This window comes from Aquarana catesbeiana, linkage group LG13 (genome assembly GCF_042186555.1).
Source record: "Aquarana catesbeiana isolate 2022-GZ linkage group LG13, ASM4218655v1, whole genome shotgun sequence".
Lineage (NCBI taxonomy): Eukaryota > Metazoa > Chordata > Amphibia > Anura > Ranidae > Aquarana > Aquarana catesbeiana.
Genome location: NC_133336.1, coordinates 151,624,522 through 151,643,597, shown reverse-complemented (window position 1 = coordinate 151,643,597; position 19,076 = coordinate 151,624,522). Strand labels below are relative to the sequence as shown.

Below are 19,076 nucleotides of genomic sequence, written 5' to 3'. Positions count from 1 at the left end.
AGCCTGGAAATGGGCTGGGGGGGGACCCATGCCGTTTTTCTCAATGATTTTCATCTATATTGCTGGGACACGACAATACATTACAGCTGCAAGCAGTTTTAAATGACTTTTTTTCCTTTAAAAATGGCATTTTGCTGTGGTATTGTTCTAAACACTGGAAAACTGCGCCACTTTACAGGCATGCTATAGATACCCACCAGGCATGATATTTAAAGGAATATTTCATTTTTATTGTTTCACTTTAAGCATTCTTATAATCACTGCTCCTTAAAAAAACGTCAGTTTTTTAAAACTTTTTTTTGCATTGATACATGTCCCCCGGGCAGGACCTAGGTCCCCAAACACTTTTTATGGCAATAACTTGCATATAAGCCTTTAAAATTAGCACTTTTGATTTTTCACGTTCGTGTCCCATAGACTTTAACGGTGTTCAAACAAACTTTTTGCATGTTCGCATGTTCTGCTGCGAAAAGAAACCGGGGGGGTGTTCTGCTCATCCCTAGTCGGAGGTGGCGAGATGACAGCCAGACCCTTTCCCCAACCTGGTAGGAAGGCGCAGGTAGGCGTCTGTGGTCATCATGGAGTCTATACCTATCCATTGCCACATGTGAGAATACCCAATATGTGTTGTGCAATTGTTCACATATATGTGCACAACATACGCACATGTTTGTATTTTCAAGTGTGTAGGATGTCGTGGTGCTTTTGATTTTTTTTTTTTGGTTAGTTTGTTTTTTATATTTTACATTTATTTTTTTTACACTTTATTTTTTTTATACTTTTTTTTTTTTTTTTCTCGTTTAACTTTAATGCTATCACAAGGGGGCAAATCAAGCCACCTTTTAGGGGAAAGTTCCTGTGTAATGATTAGTAAAATATTTGCGTATAGATGCCTTTTAAATGCTTAAAGACTCGTATATGTATTTTTCCCCCTTGTTTAGATTTCATTTAAGCAATTGTAAATTTGTATACATGCGTTTATATGTGCAAGCACGTAAAGCATATGTTCTTAGACACACATTTTTGGATTCTGTGTTACAGATCTGAACACAGCTCATGTTTACGCAACTGTGGGTATGGCTTTTAGAAGCAGCAGGTGCTTTCCAGTGGTTTCAAGCTTACCTGGCTGATCGGAAACCTCAAAGACTGATCCGGCGCTTGCGGCAGATGGGCACAGAGAGGAGCAAAGAAAAGATGGCCTCCCTCATATCTATGCTCTAGGAGGACCTGAGTGATGTCACTTCTGGTTCTGGCCATTTGTAAACAAGGCCATTTTTTTAATGCAAAATAATCAAAAAAACATTTTTTTTTTTCTTTTAGAGGTAGAGGAGAGATTTGGGCTTTTTTTATACCCCAGATCTCTTCATAAAGAGGACCTGTCTCCATAAAGAGTACCGTGTTTGGCGCCATTTCACAAGCGAGCACAATTTTAAAGTATGACATGTTAGGTATCTATTTACTCAGTGTAACATCTTTCATATTATACAAAAAAATTGGGGTATATATATATTTTTTTTAATTCATGTGTAATTTCCCCCAAAAAATTGCGTTTGAAAAACCGCTGCACAAAAACTGTGTGGCATAAATAATTGCAACAATCACAATTTCATTCTAGGGTCTCTGCTAAACAAAAAATATATAATATTTGAGGGTTCTAAGTATTTGTCTAGCAAAAAATGCAGATTTTTGCTTGTAAACAACAAATGTCAGAAAAAGGCCTGGTATTAGTTGGACCTTTCTTCTTTCTGATAATTTTTCTTTATTCGTTTGTTTTGGAATTCCTCTTTCTTGCATTTTTGTGGGGACAGAGGGCATGTTTGGACATGGTTAATGTATAGCTAGGTTAAGAACATATGATTCTGAGAGGCACTAAACAGTTTGAAAGATCATCAGTGGAAGAATGGCTAAACAATTTTTGCCATTACAATCAACTTGCATTGTGCTTCTGATCTTGCCATTTGTGTTCTTGAGACCAATTACCGAAGATACTGGAAATGGAGATAACAAAGAAACCTTATCATCAGAAACCAATACAGTATCCATTCTGCAGCCACGTGGGAGGAAACTGGAGGTGCCTGCCGAGATAGCCACTGAACAATATAAATTAGCTACGGTAGGTGCTCAATCATAAACTCAATGCGATAATAAGTGAGTTCTAAGAGAAAACAGATAGATATACTGGTATGAATACAAGATATTAGAAATGTAACATAAATACATAAATATAAGTACATAAATGCATACTAATACATCCTTTTTCATATTAGATCAAAAATCAAAATTCAATGTGCTGTATATACAGTAATTTGTTTATTTATGTAAAAAGATAGAAAGTATATTGTGAGATCATTGTTTTATTGCATATGCAGTATCTTGTGTAATGGTGGAATTGCTGCTACAGGACTAGGGAAATATATTGGTACTTTGCAATAATGTTTTTGCTTTGTAAATTATTAAACAATATTACATGTTACATAGTTAATAAGGTTGAATAAAGACACCAGTCCATTCTGAGTGAGTGTGGGTGTGTGTCTACAATTGTTCCTATCCCTGTACATCGTGTCTCATTAAGATGCTCATATATTATTTATTTAAGGTACCCATATGACGCCATCAATTTACGCAGCGCACCACACACTCACATTGGTCCCTACCTTCAAGGAGCCCACAATCCAAGGTTCCCAACTCACATTCATATACTAGGGCCAATTTTGGACAGAAGCCAAATAACCTACCAGCATGTCTTTGAAGTGTGGGAGGAAACCGGAGTACCCCAGGAAACCCACGCAGGTACAGGAACATGCAAACTCCAGGCAAGTAGTGTCGTCATTGGGATTCGAACCAGCGACCCTTTTTACTGCTAGGTGAGAGTGCTATGCACTACACCACTGTGCCACCACTGTGCCCATAACGTATACAAAATAAAGACCCCTACCCATGCCACATCATTCTTTTAGTATATACACAATATGCATGGTGATACCTTGCTTTTTATGGACTTTACTAGCACCCACATGAGACAAAACCAACTCAATAAAAATATCAAAATGTTATTATACAAATATATACAAATATTCATAAAATAATTGCATATATACCATTCACAATTCATTTAAAAACAGATACTTATTGCATTCCATTTGGGACCACTATATCTTATAGTGTATATTATATATACACTATGGGGGTTATTTACGAAAGGCAAATCCACTTTGCATTACAAGTGCAAACTACAAGTGCAAAGTGCACTTGAAATTGCACTGAAAGTGCACTTGGAAGTGCAGTCGCTGTAGATCCAAGGGGGACATGCAACAAAAATAAAAAACAGCATTTTAGCTGGCACATGATTGGATAATAAAATCAGCAGAGCTACCCATCAATTACAGCGACTGCACTTCCAAGTGCACTTTCAGTGCAATTTCAAGTGCACTTTGCACTTGTAGATTGCACTTGTAGTGAAAGTGAATTTGCATTTCATAAATAACCCCCTATATATCTATAGTGGCTCCAAATGGGACTAATGTATCATATTGCAATAAGTGTCTGTTTTTAAATGAATTGTGAACGACAATATGTGATTTTTTTAAGGAATATTTGTATAATAAAATGTTATTTTTATTAATTGAGTTGTTTTCGTCTCATGAGGGTGCTAGTAAAGTCCATAATAAGCAAAGTATCACCTTGTATATTGTGTATATACATGTCCAGGGGTGGTCCATTGGTCCCTGATTAACTCACTGTCTGATAAGCTGGGTAGGTTGCATTTTCTTAAGGGCAGTATTTTCATGCACAAAGTCACAATATCTATCCACCCAACAGTGGTGGACTCGGCTTTCTGGAAGACTGTTTTAAGAGCCTGTCAGAATTTACAGAGGGCTTCCCAACTGTAGGATAGGAATTTAAATAGTTTTGGAACACCTCATAGATGTCTCTAAGTACACCTCTCATTTATCCTTTGCAACACTGAGGAGACTTAAAAATACTGCTTTTGTCAGAACATTTAGTGGAAATCTGATCGGATCTTATGTAATGATAGATGAGATTACACATTTTACTCTCCTCCACAGGATTAATATTTACGTCTAGATTATTTCTTATTCCACCAATCGGCACCGCTGATTGTTAGCCAAATGGTTGTTTGACAATGCCTCTGTTCTACTTACCATTATGCTGGGAGAAGGGTTGCAGCGGCCCCTGGAGACTGAATGAGAGCCTCATTTAAAATCTGCTATATGCAGGGATTTTTTTCAGAGGGACTGGGGGGGGGAACGCAGTTCCGGCACCTTCACCACTGACAGCAAGTGGTGCTGGGGTGTGCTGCAGGGTCTATTGATACTCACTGCTAGGGGATCTATTCTAGCTGGAGGGTATCTATTTTTGCATGGGGGTCTATTGTTTCTGAGGAAGTCTATTGCTGCTGGTGGAAGACCTACTGTTGATGGGGGTGGGTCTTATATTGCTGGGGGGGGTCAGTTGCTGGGAGAGATCTACTGTTGAGGGAGGGGTCTATTGTTGCTGGCTGCCGGAGAATCTATTGATGCTGGCTGTGGGGAGATCTGCTGTTGCTGCTGGGGTTTTTTTGTGGTGGGGTGGTCTATTGTTGCTGGTGGGGGCTCTATTGTTACTGGCTGCAGGGGTTCTATTTTACTGCTTTTCTTGTTATAATTACCAAATTCCTTACGGATTACTTAGAACCACAAATTGATACTTAGTTCTGTATTGTCTAAAAGGGCAGTACTGGGAGGTGGGTAGGGGATGGAACCAAGGAACGGTGCTCGGAGGTGGGTAGGGGTGGAGAAAAGGGGTGGCTCTGAAAGGGGGAGTTCCTGCACCTATTCTCTGAGAAAAAAAAGCCCTGGCTATATGTTTAAGAACTGGAGAGAGACATGAAAGAGTACTTTGTGACAAAAAATGAGAGAAAATGGCGCTAAGTAAAAGGAGGTTTGTGGAAAAGGCTTATAAATGGTTCCTGGAGAAAGTTTTAATAGAACGATATAAATCAGTAGCGGCTGGTGGTAATTTTGTGTTTTGCATACTGTTTATGGGCAGCAAACAGTACCACCCACCCCCGGTCGGTCGGGTGGGTCTGGTGCACTTACCCTATCTATGGTGGGCAGCACTTCTCCCGGGCTTTACCAGCGGCTTCCTTTGCTCGACAGTGGCGATGGCTTTCCCTTGCCCTGCTCTCCACGGGTATCGTGGCGGCTTCCGTTTCCCTCCTTCTCGGCAGACAATTGGGACTCTTCTCTTTTCGGCCAATCAGAAAACAGGTCTCAGACCTACTTCTGATTGGTTGGATTGAGGATCAGTGTTTCAATAGCGAATATTAATTCACTGTTGTAACACCTGGGTGGGCTTCTTGCGCAATGCTCTGCGCCACAAGCCCACCCAGGTTATCTAAGCCAAAGGTATTGTCAGATGGTTTATGTACAGGTGGACAATGTCAGAAAAAGAGTGTATAACATTATGTACAAATAGACAAATGTGTGAAAAAAAAGATGCTGATTGAGTAAAAATCAAACTAAAAAGGGGATATACAGGTTATACTGTAAAGCCGAATCTATTCAGGAGGTTAATGCTTATTAAGGCGTATGTAACCATGTACAGGTGGGCGAATATGTCAGGAGAGGGATATGGTTGTAAATGGACATTTGAGTGGGGGTGCTGAAAGCATTGTTATGTATCTGGTTAAAAAAGATTATGTATATATTTATATATGTACAAGTGGGTATAAAAATGGGTGTGAATTATATTCAACGAGAACGAGAACGTGTGTGTGTGTGTGTGTGTAAAACTAAGTATGAACACTGTTCTCTCGCTTCCCCTAGTCAGTCCCATCCCCCCTACAGTTAGAAGACACCTAGGGAACACAGTTAACCCCTTGATCGCCCCCTGGTGTTAACCCCTTCCCTGTCAGTATAATTTATACAGTAATCAGTACATTTTTATAGCACTGATCGTTGTATAAATGTCACTGGTCCCAAAAAATGTGTCAAAAGTGTCCGATTTGTCTGCCGCAATATAGGAGTCCCAATAAAAATCACTAAATCGCCGCCATTACTAGTAAAAAAAAAAAATAATAATAATAAAAATGCCATAAATCTATCCCCTATTTTGTAGACGCTATAACTTTTGCGCAAACCAATCAATATACGCTTATTGGGATTTTTTTTTACCAAAAATATGTAGAAGAATACATATCGGCCTAAACCGAGGAAAAATTATGTTTTTTAAAAAAAAAATAGGGATATTTATTATAGCAAAAAGTAAAAGATAATGTTTTTTTTTTAAATTGTCGCTATTCTTTTGTTTATAGCACATAAATTAAAAACCGCAGAGGTGATCAAATACCACCAAAAGAAAGATTTGTGGGAAAAGAAAGGACGTCAATTTTGTTTGGGTACAGCGTCGCACAACCGCACAATTGTCAGTTAAAGCGACGCAGTGCTGTATCGCAAAAAATGGCCTGGTCATTGAGCAGCCAAATCTTCTGGTTAAATGGTTAAATAGGTTAAAATAGTGGTTAAATCGGTTAGGTTAAAGCTGACGCAAAATGATTGGCTTATTGCAATTTTTGGAGTAGCTTGAAGGCTAATGTATGAATATGTGAAAATGCATGTACTCAGCACAGACGGACAATAGGAGAAGTTGTGTGCAGATGGACAAAAAATAAATAACTAGTGTTCGATATACAGTGGGGACGGAAAGTATTCAGACCCCCTTACATTTTTCACTCTTTGTTATATTACAGCCATTTGCTAAAATCATTTAAGTTAATTTTTTTATAGCAGAAAGAAGGCGGCAAAGTGATTTCAATACCCTGACTGGGCGTCATATGACGTCCTCAGGATATTAAGCCGCTGCGCGCCCCCTGGGGCATGCATCGTGGCAATCATTGTTGCGGTGTGTCAGTCTGACACACCGCAACTCTGATCTAGGTAAAGAGTCTCTGATGGAGACTCTTTACCACATGATCAGCCGTGTCCAATCACGGCTGAACACAATGTAAATATGAAGAGCTGGTGATCGGTTTTTCCTCACTCGCGTCTGACAGACGCAAGTAGAGGAGAGCCGATCGGCTGCTCTCGTGACAGGGGGGGGGCTGTGCTGATTGTTTATCAGCACAGCCCCCCCCTCGGATCCCGCTCAAGACCACCATCATGCTGCCCAGGATTACCAGGATGGCTATCCACACTGGACCACCAGGTATGCCCCCCCCTAGACCCCCAGGAAAATACTAATCTGTGCCCAGGCAGCTGCCAATCAGTTCCCAGGCAGCTGCCAATCAGTGCCCACTCACAATGCCTACCACTGCCAGTGCCACCAGGGATGCCTATCAGTGCCTCATATCAGTGCCACGTATCAATGCCCATCAGTGCCCAGCAGTGCCGCCTATCAGTGCCACCCATAAAAACCCATCTTTGCAGCCTTTCAGCGCCCATCAGTGCCCCCCTGTTCCACCCATGTGTGCCCATCAGTGCCGCCTATCAATGCCCATCAGTGCTGCATATCAGTGCCACCCATCAGTTCCGCCTACCAGTGCCACATATCAGTGCCCTTTCATCAGTGCCCGCTCATTGATGCCACCTCATCGGTGCCGCCTTATCAGTGCCTGTCAGTGCCGCCTTATCAGTGCCCATCAGTGAAAGAAAATTGACTTATTTACAAAATTTTATAACAGAAACAAAAACAAAACTTTTATTTTTTTCTACATTTTCGGTCTTTTTTTATTTGTTTAGCAAAAAATAAAAACTGCAAAGGTGATCAAATACCACCAAAAGAAAGCTCTATTTGTGGGAACAAAATGATAAAAATTTACTTTGGGTACAGTGATGGATGTCCGTGCAATTGTCATTCAAACTGCGACAGCACTGAAAGCTGAAAATTGGTCTGGGCAGGAAGGTGTATAAGTGCCCTGTATTGAAGTGGTTAATGTACACACAACACCCCATATTGACAGAAAAACACAGAATTGTTGACATTTTTGCAGATTTATTAAAAAATAAAAACTGAAATATCACATGGTCCTAAGTATTCAGACCCTTTGCTGTGACACTCATATATTTAACTCAGGTGCTGTCCATTTTTTCTGATCATCCTTGAGATGGTTCTACACCTTCATTTGAGTCTAGTTGTGTTTGATTATACTGATTGTACCTGATTAGGAAAGCCACACACCTGTCTATATAAGACCTTACAGCTCACATTGCATGTCAGAGCAAATGAGAATCATGAGGTCAAAGGAACTGCCTGAAGAGCTCAGAGACAGAATTGTGGCAAGGCACAGATCTGGCCAAGGTTACAAAAAAATTTCTGCTGCACTTAAAGTTCCTAAGAGCACAGTGGCCTCCATAATCCTCAAATGGAAGATGTTTGGGAAGACCAGAACCCTTCCTAGAGCTGGCCGTCCGGCCAAACTGAGCTATCGGGGGAGAAGAGCCTTGGTGAGAGAGGGAAAGGAGAACCCAAAGATCACTGTAGCTGAGCTCCAGAGATGCAGTCCGGAGATGGGAGGGAGTTGTAGAAAGTCAACCATCACTGCAGCCCTCCACCAGTCGGGGCTTTATGGCAGAGTGGCCCGACGGAAGCCTCTCCTCAGTGCAAGACACATAAAAGCCCGCATGGAGTTTGCTAAAAAACACCTGAAGGGCTCCAAGATGGTGAGAAATAAGATTCTTTGGGCTGATGAGACCAAGATAGAACTTTTCGGCCTTAATTCTAAGCGGTATGTGTGGAGAAAACCAGGCACTGCTCATCACCTGTCCAATACAGTCCCAACAGTGAAGCATGGTGGTGGCAGCATCATGCTGTGGGGGTGTTTTTTAGCTGCAGGGACAGGACGACTGGTTGCAATCGAGGGAAAGATGAATGCGGCCAAGTACAGGGATATACTGGACGAAAACCTTCTCCAGAGTGCTCATGACCTCAGACTGGGCCGAAGGTTTACCTTCCAACAAGACAATGACCCTAAGCACACGGCTAAAATAACTAAGGAGTGGCTTCACAACAACTCCGTGACTGTTCTTGAATGGCCCAGCCAGAGCCCTGACTTAAACCCAATTGAGCATCTCTGGAGGGACCTAAAAATGGCTGTCCACCAACATTTACCATCCAACCTGACAGAACTGTAGAGGATCTGCAAGGAGGAATGGTAGAGGACCCCCAAATCCAGGTGTGAAAAACTCGTTGCATCTTTCCCAAAAAGACTCATGGCTCTATTAGATCAAAAGGGTGCTTCTACTAAATACTGAGCAAAGGGTCTGAAAACTTCAGACCATGTGATATTTAAGTTTTTCTTTTTTATTAAATCTGCAAAAAATGTCAACAATTCTGTGTTTTTCTGTCAATATGGGGTGCTGCGTGTACATTAATAAGGAAAAATTAACTTGAATGATTTTAGCAAATGGCTGCAATATAACAAAGAGTGAAAAATTTAAGGGGGTCTGAATACTTTCTGTCCCCACTGTAGATTGTGTTTTAATGGAGTTACATCATATAATGGTATGGTGTGGCTCCTACAGCCTGATCCTGGAGACCCAGTCACGACACTGCAGAGCTCTGCAGTCTTTCCATCCGGGACTATATGCTTTTAACCCTTCATTAAATTGTGAGTGCATACTTTTATTATTGCCATTATTTACTTATGAATAACATACTGCACTTAGACGACAGCGATTCCTCTACCTTCATCTCTAATTTGTAACTAATGCATCCCCTGAAATGTCACCTCTGGTTCTGTGGAAGGTATACAATTAGGGGTTCCTTAATTAGGTTGGGGACCCAAGAACAAAGAGAGAAGCAAGCTAAGATGAAATGCTTGGTGGACCGAATCAGAGCACTGGTAATCCTACATAAAAAGTCTCTTGTGGCTGAGGCCACAACTGACTTCTGAGGTAGAAATTACCATCTATGATGATGTCAAAGGTACAGTCTATATTTCTAAATACTAGAAGATTCCACTACAAATTGGGAAGCAAAACAGGCCATCCCTTGGCGAGATCTCTGAGCAGAGATCGCCTCCTGTTTTATATTCCTTAGATACTCTCGCCCAGAGGCAGCAAGATGAATAATTCTTCAGAAATAGCTAACTGCTTCCAAGATTATTATGTTAAATTGCATAATTTGCCATCCAGGGAGAGTCGGTCTACAGCTAGCTACCATAAAATTGTGATTGAGGCTTTTCTTGTTCAATGCATGTCAACTCTCCGCACAGGCTAGGCCAGATCTAGAATCTCACATTACAAAAGGAGGAAATGATGGCTGTCTTAAAACCAATGAAACCGGGTCAATTGCCTGACCCAGAGGGCCTTTTGTTACTGTACTATTGTACCTATTTGGACCTGATAGATGGCACTGATTTTCAGCACATTTGGGCTGTCATTTGCAGTGCCATCAGCTGTCATTGGCTGACAGCTGATCACGTGGTAAAGGGTCTGCTGTGATTGGCCTTTTGCCTGATTTATGATCAGTTGAGTCTCATGAACTGGGCGATCACAGAGCTATGGACACCCTCCCAGCAATTTAAGCCTGTGCTGTAGCCGTCATTTGGCTAAAGTGTGGGCGGCAAGTGGTTAAGGGTCCTTTCACACTGATGCTCTTTTGATGAGCTCCCATTGACTTACAATGAAAATGCCTTTTTTGGTGCGCTTTTGAAAAACTGCACCAAAGATGCAGCAGGACTTTTTAAAGCACAGGACACCTGCAGTGTGAACAGTTACATAGGATTTAATGAGGAATACTTTTCATGTTTTTTTGTTGCCCTGGAAGAATATGGCAAAAGCGCCCCAGCGTGAAAGGGGCCTTAGTGTCCTTTCATACGGACGTCATCAGTTTAGTCACATTTTTTTATTAAAAAAAAACTGATGAATACTGATCAGTTAACACATTAGTTCAGTTCACATCTGTTTTTTTTTTTTTTTTAAACACAGAAATCCTCTGAAATCCTCTGAAATGCCGAAACAGAAAAGGACTGCATCCTTTGTTTTTCTGGACCTAAAGGCAACGCTGTATCCTGGCCTAGGCCGACAAGGCCCAGGCCTAGGGCAGCACTTTGCAGGGGGCAGCACGGAAAGGGTCCCCGCTGGCTTGCGCTACACTGTTAGTGTAGCACCAGTCTTATGGAACAGACTGGGCTGAGAGGCAAATTAGTCCAGCGCTCCCATAAAGCGGCCACGCTGCTTCCCGTATGCAGGCAGCTGGCATTCTGCAACTATGGGGGGGGCACTGCTTCTAATTTTGACAGTCCTCTCATCCTGGACCACAAACCTTCCTCACTGTGCTATGTTTTCTGCTGCACCATTGGCATGGTTATATCTTCTTAGTCCTCTCCATAAAATTATCAGAAATTTGTTCTTAAAGTAGAACTATAGGCAACCCAGGCCCTCAGAACTAGTGTCACCACTTGAAAATTTCAGGGCGGGTCTTAAACAGCAAGGGGTGTGGCCTTGACAGGAAGGGGTGGGTCATATTTAAATGAGGGGGTGCACGAGTTTAGTCAGGCCTAGGGCAGCACAAAACCTAAATACACTACTGCCTAAAGGTAACGGATACAATGGAGTCCATTTACTTTAGGCCGCCCATAGAGCTGTCACAGGTCCGCTAGCCGCAAACTGAACGAGTACGGATATCAAAACATTGACATATACCCTATCTGTGAGAAGATCAGACTCTGCTTTGTTTGAAAGGAACCTAAGGGACCTTTCACACGGGCGTTCAGTCTAGATCCATCTGTCAGGTTTTCAGGCAGATCTAGACTGAACCACAATGTATTTCTATGAGTGGACAGGTGTAAACAGATGATTATCTGTTTACATCCGCCTACATCGATGCCCCTTCAGGTCTGATTACTTAAAAAGAACAGGGCTGCATCCTTTTCTGTTATGGCCGCATTCAAACGGCCATAACTAATGCATATACAAGTTTTCAATGGAGCCATACCCACAGTTGCGTAAACATGAGCTATGTTCAGATCTGTAACACAGAATCTAAAAATGTTTGTCTAAGAACATATACTTTACATGCTTGCACATATAAAAGCATGTATACACATTTACAAGTCCATAAAGATTACCGTGTTTGGCGCCATTCCACGAGTGAGCGCAATTTTAAAGCATGACATGTTAGGTATCTATTTATTCAGTGTAACATCATCTTTCATTTTATACAAAAAAATTGGGGTATATATTTATGTTTTGTATTTTTTTAATTCATGTGTATTTTTTCCAAAAAAAAAATGCATTTGAAAAACTGCTGCACAAAAACTGTGTGACATAAAAAATTGCAACAATCACAATTTCATTCTCTACTAATTTTCTAGCAAAAAATACAGATTTTTACTTGTAAACAACAAATGTCAGAAAAAGGCCTGGTATTAGTTGGACCTTTCTTCTTTCTGATAATTTGTTTGTTTTGGAATTCTTCTTTTTTTGCATTTTTGTGGGGACAGAGGGCATGTTTAAACAGGATTAATGTATAGCTAGGTTAAGAACATGAGAGGCATTGAACAGTTTGAAAGATCATCAATGGAAGAATGGCTAAACAATTCTTGCCATTACAATCAACTTGCATTGTGCTTCTGATCTTGTCATTTGTGTTCTTGAGACCAATTACCGAAGATACTGGAAATGAAGATAACAAAGAAACCTTAGGCCCCTTTCACACTGGGGCGGGAGGTGCATTGGCGGTAAAGCGCCGCTATTATTAGCGACGCTTTACCGTCATTTTAGTGGCGGTATGCGGCCGCTAGCGGGGTGGTTTTACCCCTGCTAGTAGCCGAGAAAGGGTTAAAAACCACCGCAAAGCATCTCTGCAGAGGCGCTTTGCCGGGGGTATTGCCGCGCTGCCCCATTGATTTCAATGGGCAGGAGCGGTGAAGGAGCGGTGTATACACCGCTCCTTCACCGCTCCGAAGATGCTGCTAGCAGGACTTTTTTTCCCGTCCTGCTAGTGCTCCGCTCCAGTGTGAAAGCCCCCGGGCTTTCACATTGGAGACGCAGCAGCGGCAGTTTCGGGTCGGTTTGCAGGCGCTATTTTTAGCGCAATAGCGCCTGCAAACTGCCCCAGTGTGAAAGGGGTCTAATTATTAGAAACCAATACATTATCCATTCTGCAGCCACGTGGGAGAAAACTGGAGGTGCCTGCCGAGATAGCCACTGAACAATTTAAATTAGCTGCGGTAGGTGCAAAATCATAAATTCCATGCTATAATAAGTCAGTTTTAAGAGAAAACAGATATACTGGTTTAAATACAAGATATTAGAAACTGAAAACTTTCCACATCAAATAAATGTATACTAATACATCCTTTTTCATATTAGATCAAAAATCAAAATTCAATGTGCTGTATATAATTTGTTTATTTATGTGGGAGAAAGGAGGCGCATGACCTAACTCATGAATCAAGTTGATAAATAAATTTTATTCTAAACAAATAAATGAATACAACGAAAATTACGACATGTTCATAAAAACAGGTTACAATATTCTCATTTGATAATAGTGGAAATTATTAAAAAACCCATGCAAGAGTATAGGCTGAATCAATGGCTAACGCCTTTTGAGGGGATTCCTCTTCATCAGAGCCTTGGAAGACAGAAAATGGTCTGTATCATGTGGTGGGTTTATATAGCGAGCGATGACTGTGTGGGAGATGTGTCACATGACAGATGGTGGATTTGCCTCTGTTCTAGTGGTGCTCCCATCCACATCACAACGCTCTCGGTTCCAGAAGGTGTGTACGGAAATTGCAGTTCATTAGTTGTTAATGTTGGCCATCTTGACCTGCACACCAGCTGGTGAAGGAGTAGCAGCTTGTATAAAGTTCCTACAGGTCTGAATCGATCGTTGGCTGAACCTGCGATCCTCCTGTCAGAGTGCTGTAGTGTGCTGATTATGACCCTGTGATGGTCTCCAGCCATCATGGCTAATGAACTACAATTATCGTACACACCGTACGGAACCAAGAGCGTTGTGATGTGGATGGGAACAGAGGAGAATTCACCATCTGTCATGTGACACATCTCCCACACAGTCATCGCTCTCTATATACACCCACCACATAATACAGACCATTTTCTGTCATGCCTCCTTTCTCCCTTATCACCCAGCTTTTACAGACTTCCCCCAGTCAGTTCAGGCAGCGGGACACGCATGTTCACTTCATATAATATATTATATCATTAAAAATACTATCATTTTGTACTAAAACCGCCAGCACGAGCGCAGGTGAATATCTTTTTTGTATACACCTATGTTTATTTATGTAACAAGATAGAAAGTATATTGTGAGATCATTGTTTTATTGCATATACAGTATCTTATGTAATCGTGTAATTGCTGCTACAAGATATATTGGTAATTTGAAGAGGAAAATTTTATATTTACCTGACAGTAATTTTCCTTTCCTGATGCAAAGCATGACAGCATATACGTATGGGTAGGCTCCGCCCCCTGCCCTATTCCACGACCGGTTATACTATATAAGAAAGTCTCCTCCCTGCAGGCAGCAGTCTCGTAACTTAGTATCACTGTGAAGCCCTTTCGGGAGGGACCTATATGCTGTCATGCTTTGCATCAGGAAAGGAAAATTACGGTCATGTAAGTATAAAATTTTCCTCTTTCCTGACACTGCATGACAGCATATACATATGGGATGTACCAAATCACCAGACAAGTATGGATAATGCTGAAGTGTTTAAGTCGAGGATTAGATCTATCCCACTAACGACTGAAATGTATTGTAGCTAAGGCCGCTGGGTCCACTTTAAAATGGGCCCCCAACGTGTTGAATGTAGACCAGGTCATAGTTTACATATTAGTTCTGGAGGGACTCCTTTGGAGTTCCGTTCATGGATGCGCAATCCATCTGGGAAAGCGGTCTCTGCCCTCAATTGATGGATTTGTCCTAGCCATCTAAGCCCCTTGACTAACTTGATCCGCCCCACTGCGATTGTCTTTAATGGACAGCGACTGTCTTCTTCTGATGCCGTTAGGCCTGAAGAGCCTATTGTTTGCTCCTTGAAGGACCAATTCAATGCCTCTCTTCAAACTTGAATCTATTTCCAATGCTTGTGGTCAGGGCTTTTTTTCAGCTGGAACGTGGCGGAACCACGTTCCGCCACCTCTGGCTGCCCTGTCCTCTCTCTCCAACCTGTCACTAAATACAGAAGACAGTAGAGAAAGTTTTTGCACTGCTAACTTCTTCTACCGTCTTCTGTGTGTTATGGCTGGGCACCTAGGGCATGTGCAGGGCTGGGAATTTGTTGGTTGGTACCCCGAGTTCCAATGCCACAAATACCCGCATTTTATTTCCATCCCTGTGGTGCATCGGAAGTCGGCTCCAGTCCCCACCCCAGCCCCTGCCTGTCAGACCTTAGCAGCACAGAACCGAGTGAAGCGATCTCGCTATGTGCTACAGGTCTAGTAGGCGGAAACTGCACAGTGTTGAAAAGAAGAGGCCTGCACACACATGTTTGCTGCCCTGTGAAGCTGTAAACAGGTGGGAGTGAGCTGTTAGGGGAGAGCGGGCACTTATGCAGAGATGCAACAGTGGAAAGGTTTGAATCTGTAATGCAGACATGCCAGCTAGGGAGGTGAGGGGCTTAGCCAAAACAGGTAATAGCTGTGAAGTAAAATTGAGAGCTGTGTAGGGAGAGGCAGGTTGTGTAAGCTGTCCACCATCCACAGCTATCGGTGTAAGCTCTGGATGAAGGGGATGGGGAGTTAATTTGTGGACAGTGGTATAGAACTAGTATAATATTGCATATATTGCACTAATCCAATATTTTCAATCAGATCAAAATAACATTTTAAAATAATAAATCCATCAATCCTTCAAATGCAATTGTAATGCTGATATGATATACGTGATCTGATAAAGTCAACAGTATATGTAGCTCTATAGATACTATCCTTAAAAGATCAGTAATGATGTTGATCGTAATGCTAATAGGACCTCAATAAAATAAGGAATTTAAGAACACAGTCTAGATACAATAAACATAGCTGAAATGATAGATCAAGTCCTTCCAGTAGCAATTGCATGCAAGTAGCTGATAGCGAAAGAGGTGAGCTTCTAATCCATCCAAGTGCACTAATCCTGGGCTGCTACACCTTCACCGAATCACCTCGTGATAACCCCCTTTGCAAATGTGCTTACTAAAAGGTAAGAATCAACAAGGCCTGTGATCACTTTTCCAAAATAGATCTGCTCCTCAGCCACTGTATGGATCAGCTCTCTAAAGCCAGAATGTATCAAAAGCCATGGAAATATCATGCAAGGATAAAAGGGGAGGCTTCTATAGTGTTATAATGTTTATTAAAATCACAAACACCCCCCTAGTACAAGTTATGCTTACAAGAGAAACAAGGTTAAAATGCAGCCGTATCACAGTGTCAGTGTCAGCTCACCGCTGGTCGGAAATTCAAACAGTCCCGCCCTGTCGCGATGAGTCCCGGGAAGACTCTGTCTGTGTCAAGCTGAAGGGTCACGTGGTCCCGCCCCAATGCGTTTCGTCATTACGTCTTCAGAGGGCGTGGCCACGCAACACAACCATCGAATAAATAGCATGGATGGCGAGCCCACTCAGCAGTGCCATCACGGACGTCATCAGATGCAAGCCCGCCCCTCTGAGGACAGATGGAAGCCGGCGCGCAGCATCCCATCCATCCCCAGTGGCTCGCTCCCTGTCAGCACTATATTCATAGGCTGGTTAAACCATGCATATAGAAAATCCAATAAATTCAACCATCATTAAAAAAAATCTACCATTTATATATAGAAAGACCTCATCTTTTGGAGATCAAGTCGCTAAAAAAGTACTTGATCCTCCAGGTAAAACCAAAATGTTTTGGGATCGAGCAGGTTTTATATGCCTGCAGAAAATGCAAGGCATGCCAACAAGTTGCTACTCACTTGAGAGTAGGGATGAGCCGAACACCCCCCGGTTCGGTTCGCACCAGAACCTGCGAACGGACCGAAAGATCGCACGAACGTTAGAACCCCATTGACGTCTATGGGACTCGAACGTTCAAAATCAAAAGCGCTCATTTTAAAGGCTAATTTGCATGGTATTGTCCTAAAAAGGGGTTTGGGGACCCGGGTCCTACCCCAGGGGACATGTATCAATGCAAAAAAAAACTTTTAAAAATGGCCGTTTTTTCGGGAGCAGTGATTTTAATGATGCTTAAAGTAAAAAAAAAAAAAAGTGAAATATTCCTTTAAATATCGTACCTGGGGGGTGTCTATAGTATGCCTGTAAAGTGGCGCATGGTTCCCGTGTTTAGAACAGTCCCTGCACCAAATGTCATTTTTAAAGGAAAAAATCTCATTTAAAACTGCTTGCGGGTTTAATGTAATGTCGGGTCCTGGCAATATGGATGAAAATCAGTGAGACAAACGGTACCCCCCAGTCCATTACCAGGCCTTTTGGGTCTTGTATGGATATTAAGGGGAACCCCGCACCCAAATTAAAATAAGGAAAGGTGTGGGGCCACCAGGCCCTATATACTCTGAACAGCAGTATACAGGCGGTGCAAACAAGACAGGGATTGTAGGTTTGTTGTTAAGTAGAATCTGTTTGTCATTTTGAACGGGTACATTTTTAACGTGTTTAGCTCCAGCCAAAATATCTTTTTTAAGCTTTTTGGAAAACATAGGGAAGGGTTATCACCCCTGTGACATTTGTTTTGCTGTCTTTCCTCCTCTTTAGAAGATTTCACCTCACTTTTTGTCCCAATGACAAATGTTTTTTAAGAATTTGGGGTTTTTTGTGGAACAAAGATTGGAAAGCATCAGTGGAAAGGAGAAATGTTTTTCCCATATTAACTCTTACAGGAGAGAATTTCCCTTCCTAGGGGTAGATTTCATCTCACTTCCTGTTGTCTCCTTCCGTTTGCAAGTTAGATGTTTGAAAGTAGGGGCCTGCCCTATATACTCAGCAGAAATTTGGGCCTTAGGTGTTGTTGTGGCCACAACAACGTAAGCCCTCACAGGGCCCTGCTGTGAAATATTAGATAAAGAATTGTAATTACATGCCCTTGTTGAACAGGGGCAGAAAAATTGGGCCTGTGGTGGTGGTGGTGGTGCTGGTGCCACAACACTGCAACCCCTCACAGACACTCTAGTTGGAACGCAGGAACGAGCCCTGCTGCAAAGTATTGCATCAAAAATTGTAATTACACGCCCCTGTCAAACAGGGGCTGAAAAATTGTGCCTTAGGCACTGGTGGTGGCGCCCAGAACCAAAAATGTTCTTACAAGCTATCAGCGTGATGATTGAGGAGGAAGAGGATAATTACTCAGGGATAGTCACTCAGCATCAGCATAGGCAGTCTTTGAAGAGATCTGAGATTTCAAAAAAAATTATTCGGTTACATCAGCATCAGGTGCTTGGTAGCTGGTGGTGATCCAAGACTGATTCATTTTTATGAAGGTCAGTCGATCGACCGAGTCGGTGGACAGACGCACCCTGTGATCGGTTACCACGCCTCCAGCAGCACTGAATGTGCGTTCCGAAAGAACGCTGGATGCAGGACAGGCCAGTAGCTCAATTGCATACTGTGCAAGCTCTGGCCAGTGATCCATCCTCAAGACCCAGTAACCGAGGATTTTCGGTGGGAAAGGTGTCCAAGTCTGATCTTGCCCCTAGGTATTCCTGCACCATGTAAAACAGACGCTGGCGATGGTTGCTGGAACCGATCATACCTTGGGGCTGCGGACCAAAAAATTGTCTGAACGCATCGATCAGACGGCCACCTTCTCCACCGCTCCTTCTTTGACTGACCGAAGCCTCAGCAACACGTTGTCCAGAAACAGGAGTTTGTAACCTCCCAGTCTCTAGGAACGCGTTGCACAGACCTTTCTGCAAGGTCTCCCGAAGATGTTTCATCCTCTGCTCCCTCTGCGATGGCAAGATAAGGTCCACAACCTTACCCTTGTAACGTGGATCAAGGAGGGTTGCCAGCCAGTACTGGTCCTTCTCCTTGATACCACGAATACGAGGATCCTTACGCAGGCTTTGCAGGATCAGGGAGGCCATGCAGCATAGGTTTGCTGAGGCATTCGGTCCGGAGTCCTCT

General features: G+C 42.4%; 1 protein-coding gene across 2 annotated transcripts in view; it reads left to right on the top strand.

Moving 5' to 3' along the window:
* Nucleotides 1-1,859: 1,859 nt before the first annotated feature.
* The window catches only part of LOC141117111 (matrix metalloproteinase-18-like), a 1,147,747-nt gene continuing 1,130,530 nt past the window's right edge, over nucleotides 1,860-19,076 (top strand). For both annotated transcript variants that reach the window (XM_073609736.1, XM_073609735.1), the window contains exon 1: nucleotides 1,860-2,113. In XM_073609736.1, coding sequence (XP_073465837.1) covers nucleotides 1,901-2,113 — 213 coding nt within the window. In that variant the 5' untranslated portion in view covers nucleotides 1,860-1,900. The remainder of the gene's footprint in view (nucleotides 2,114-19,076) is intronic.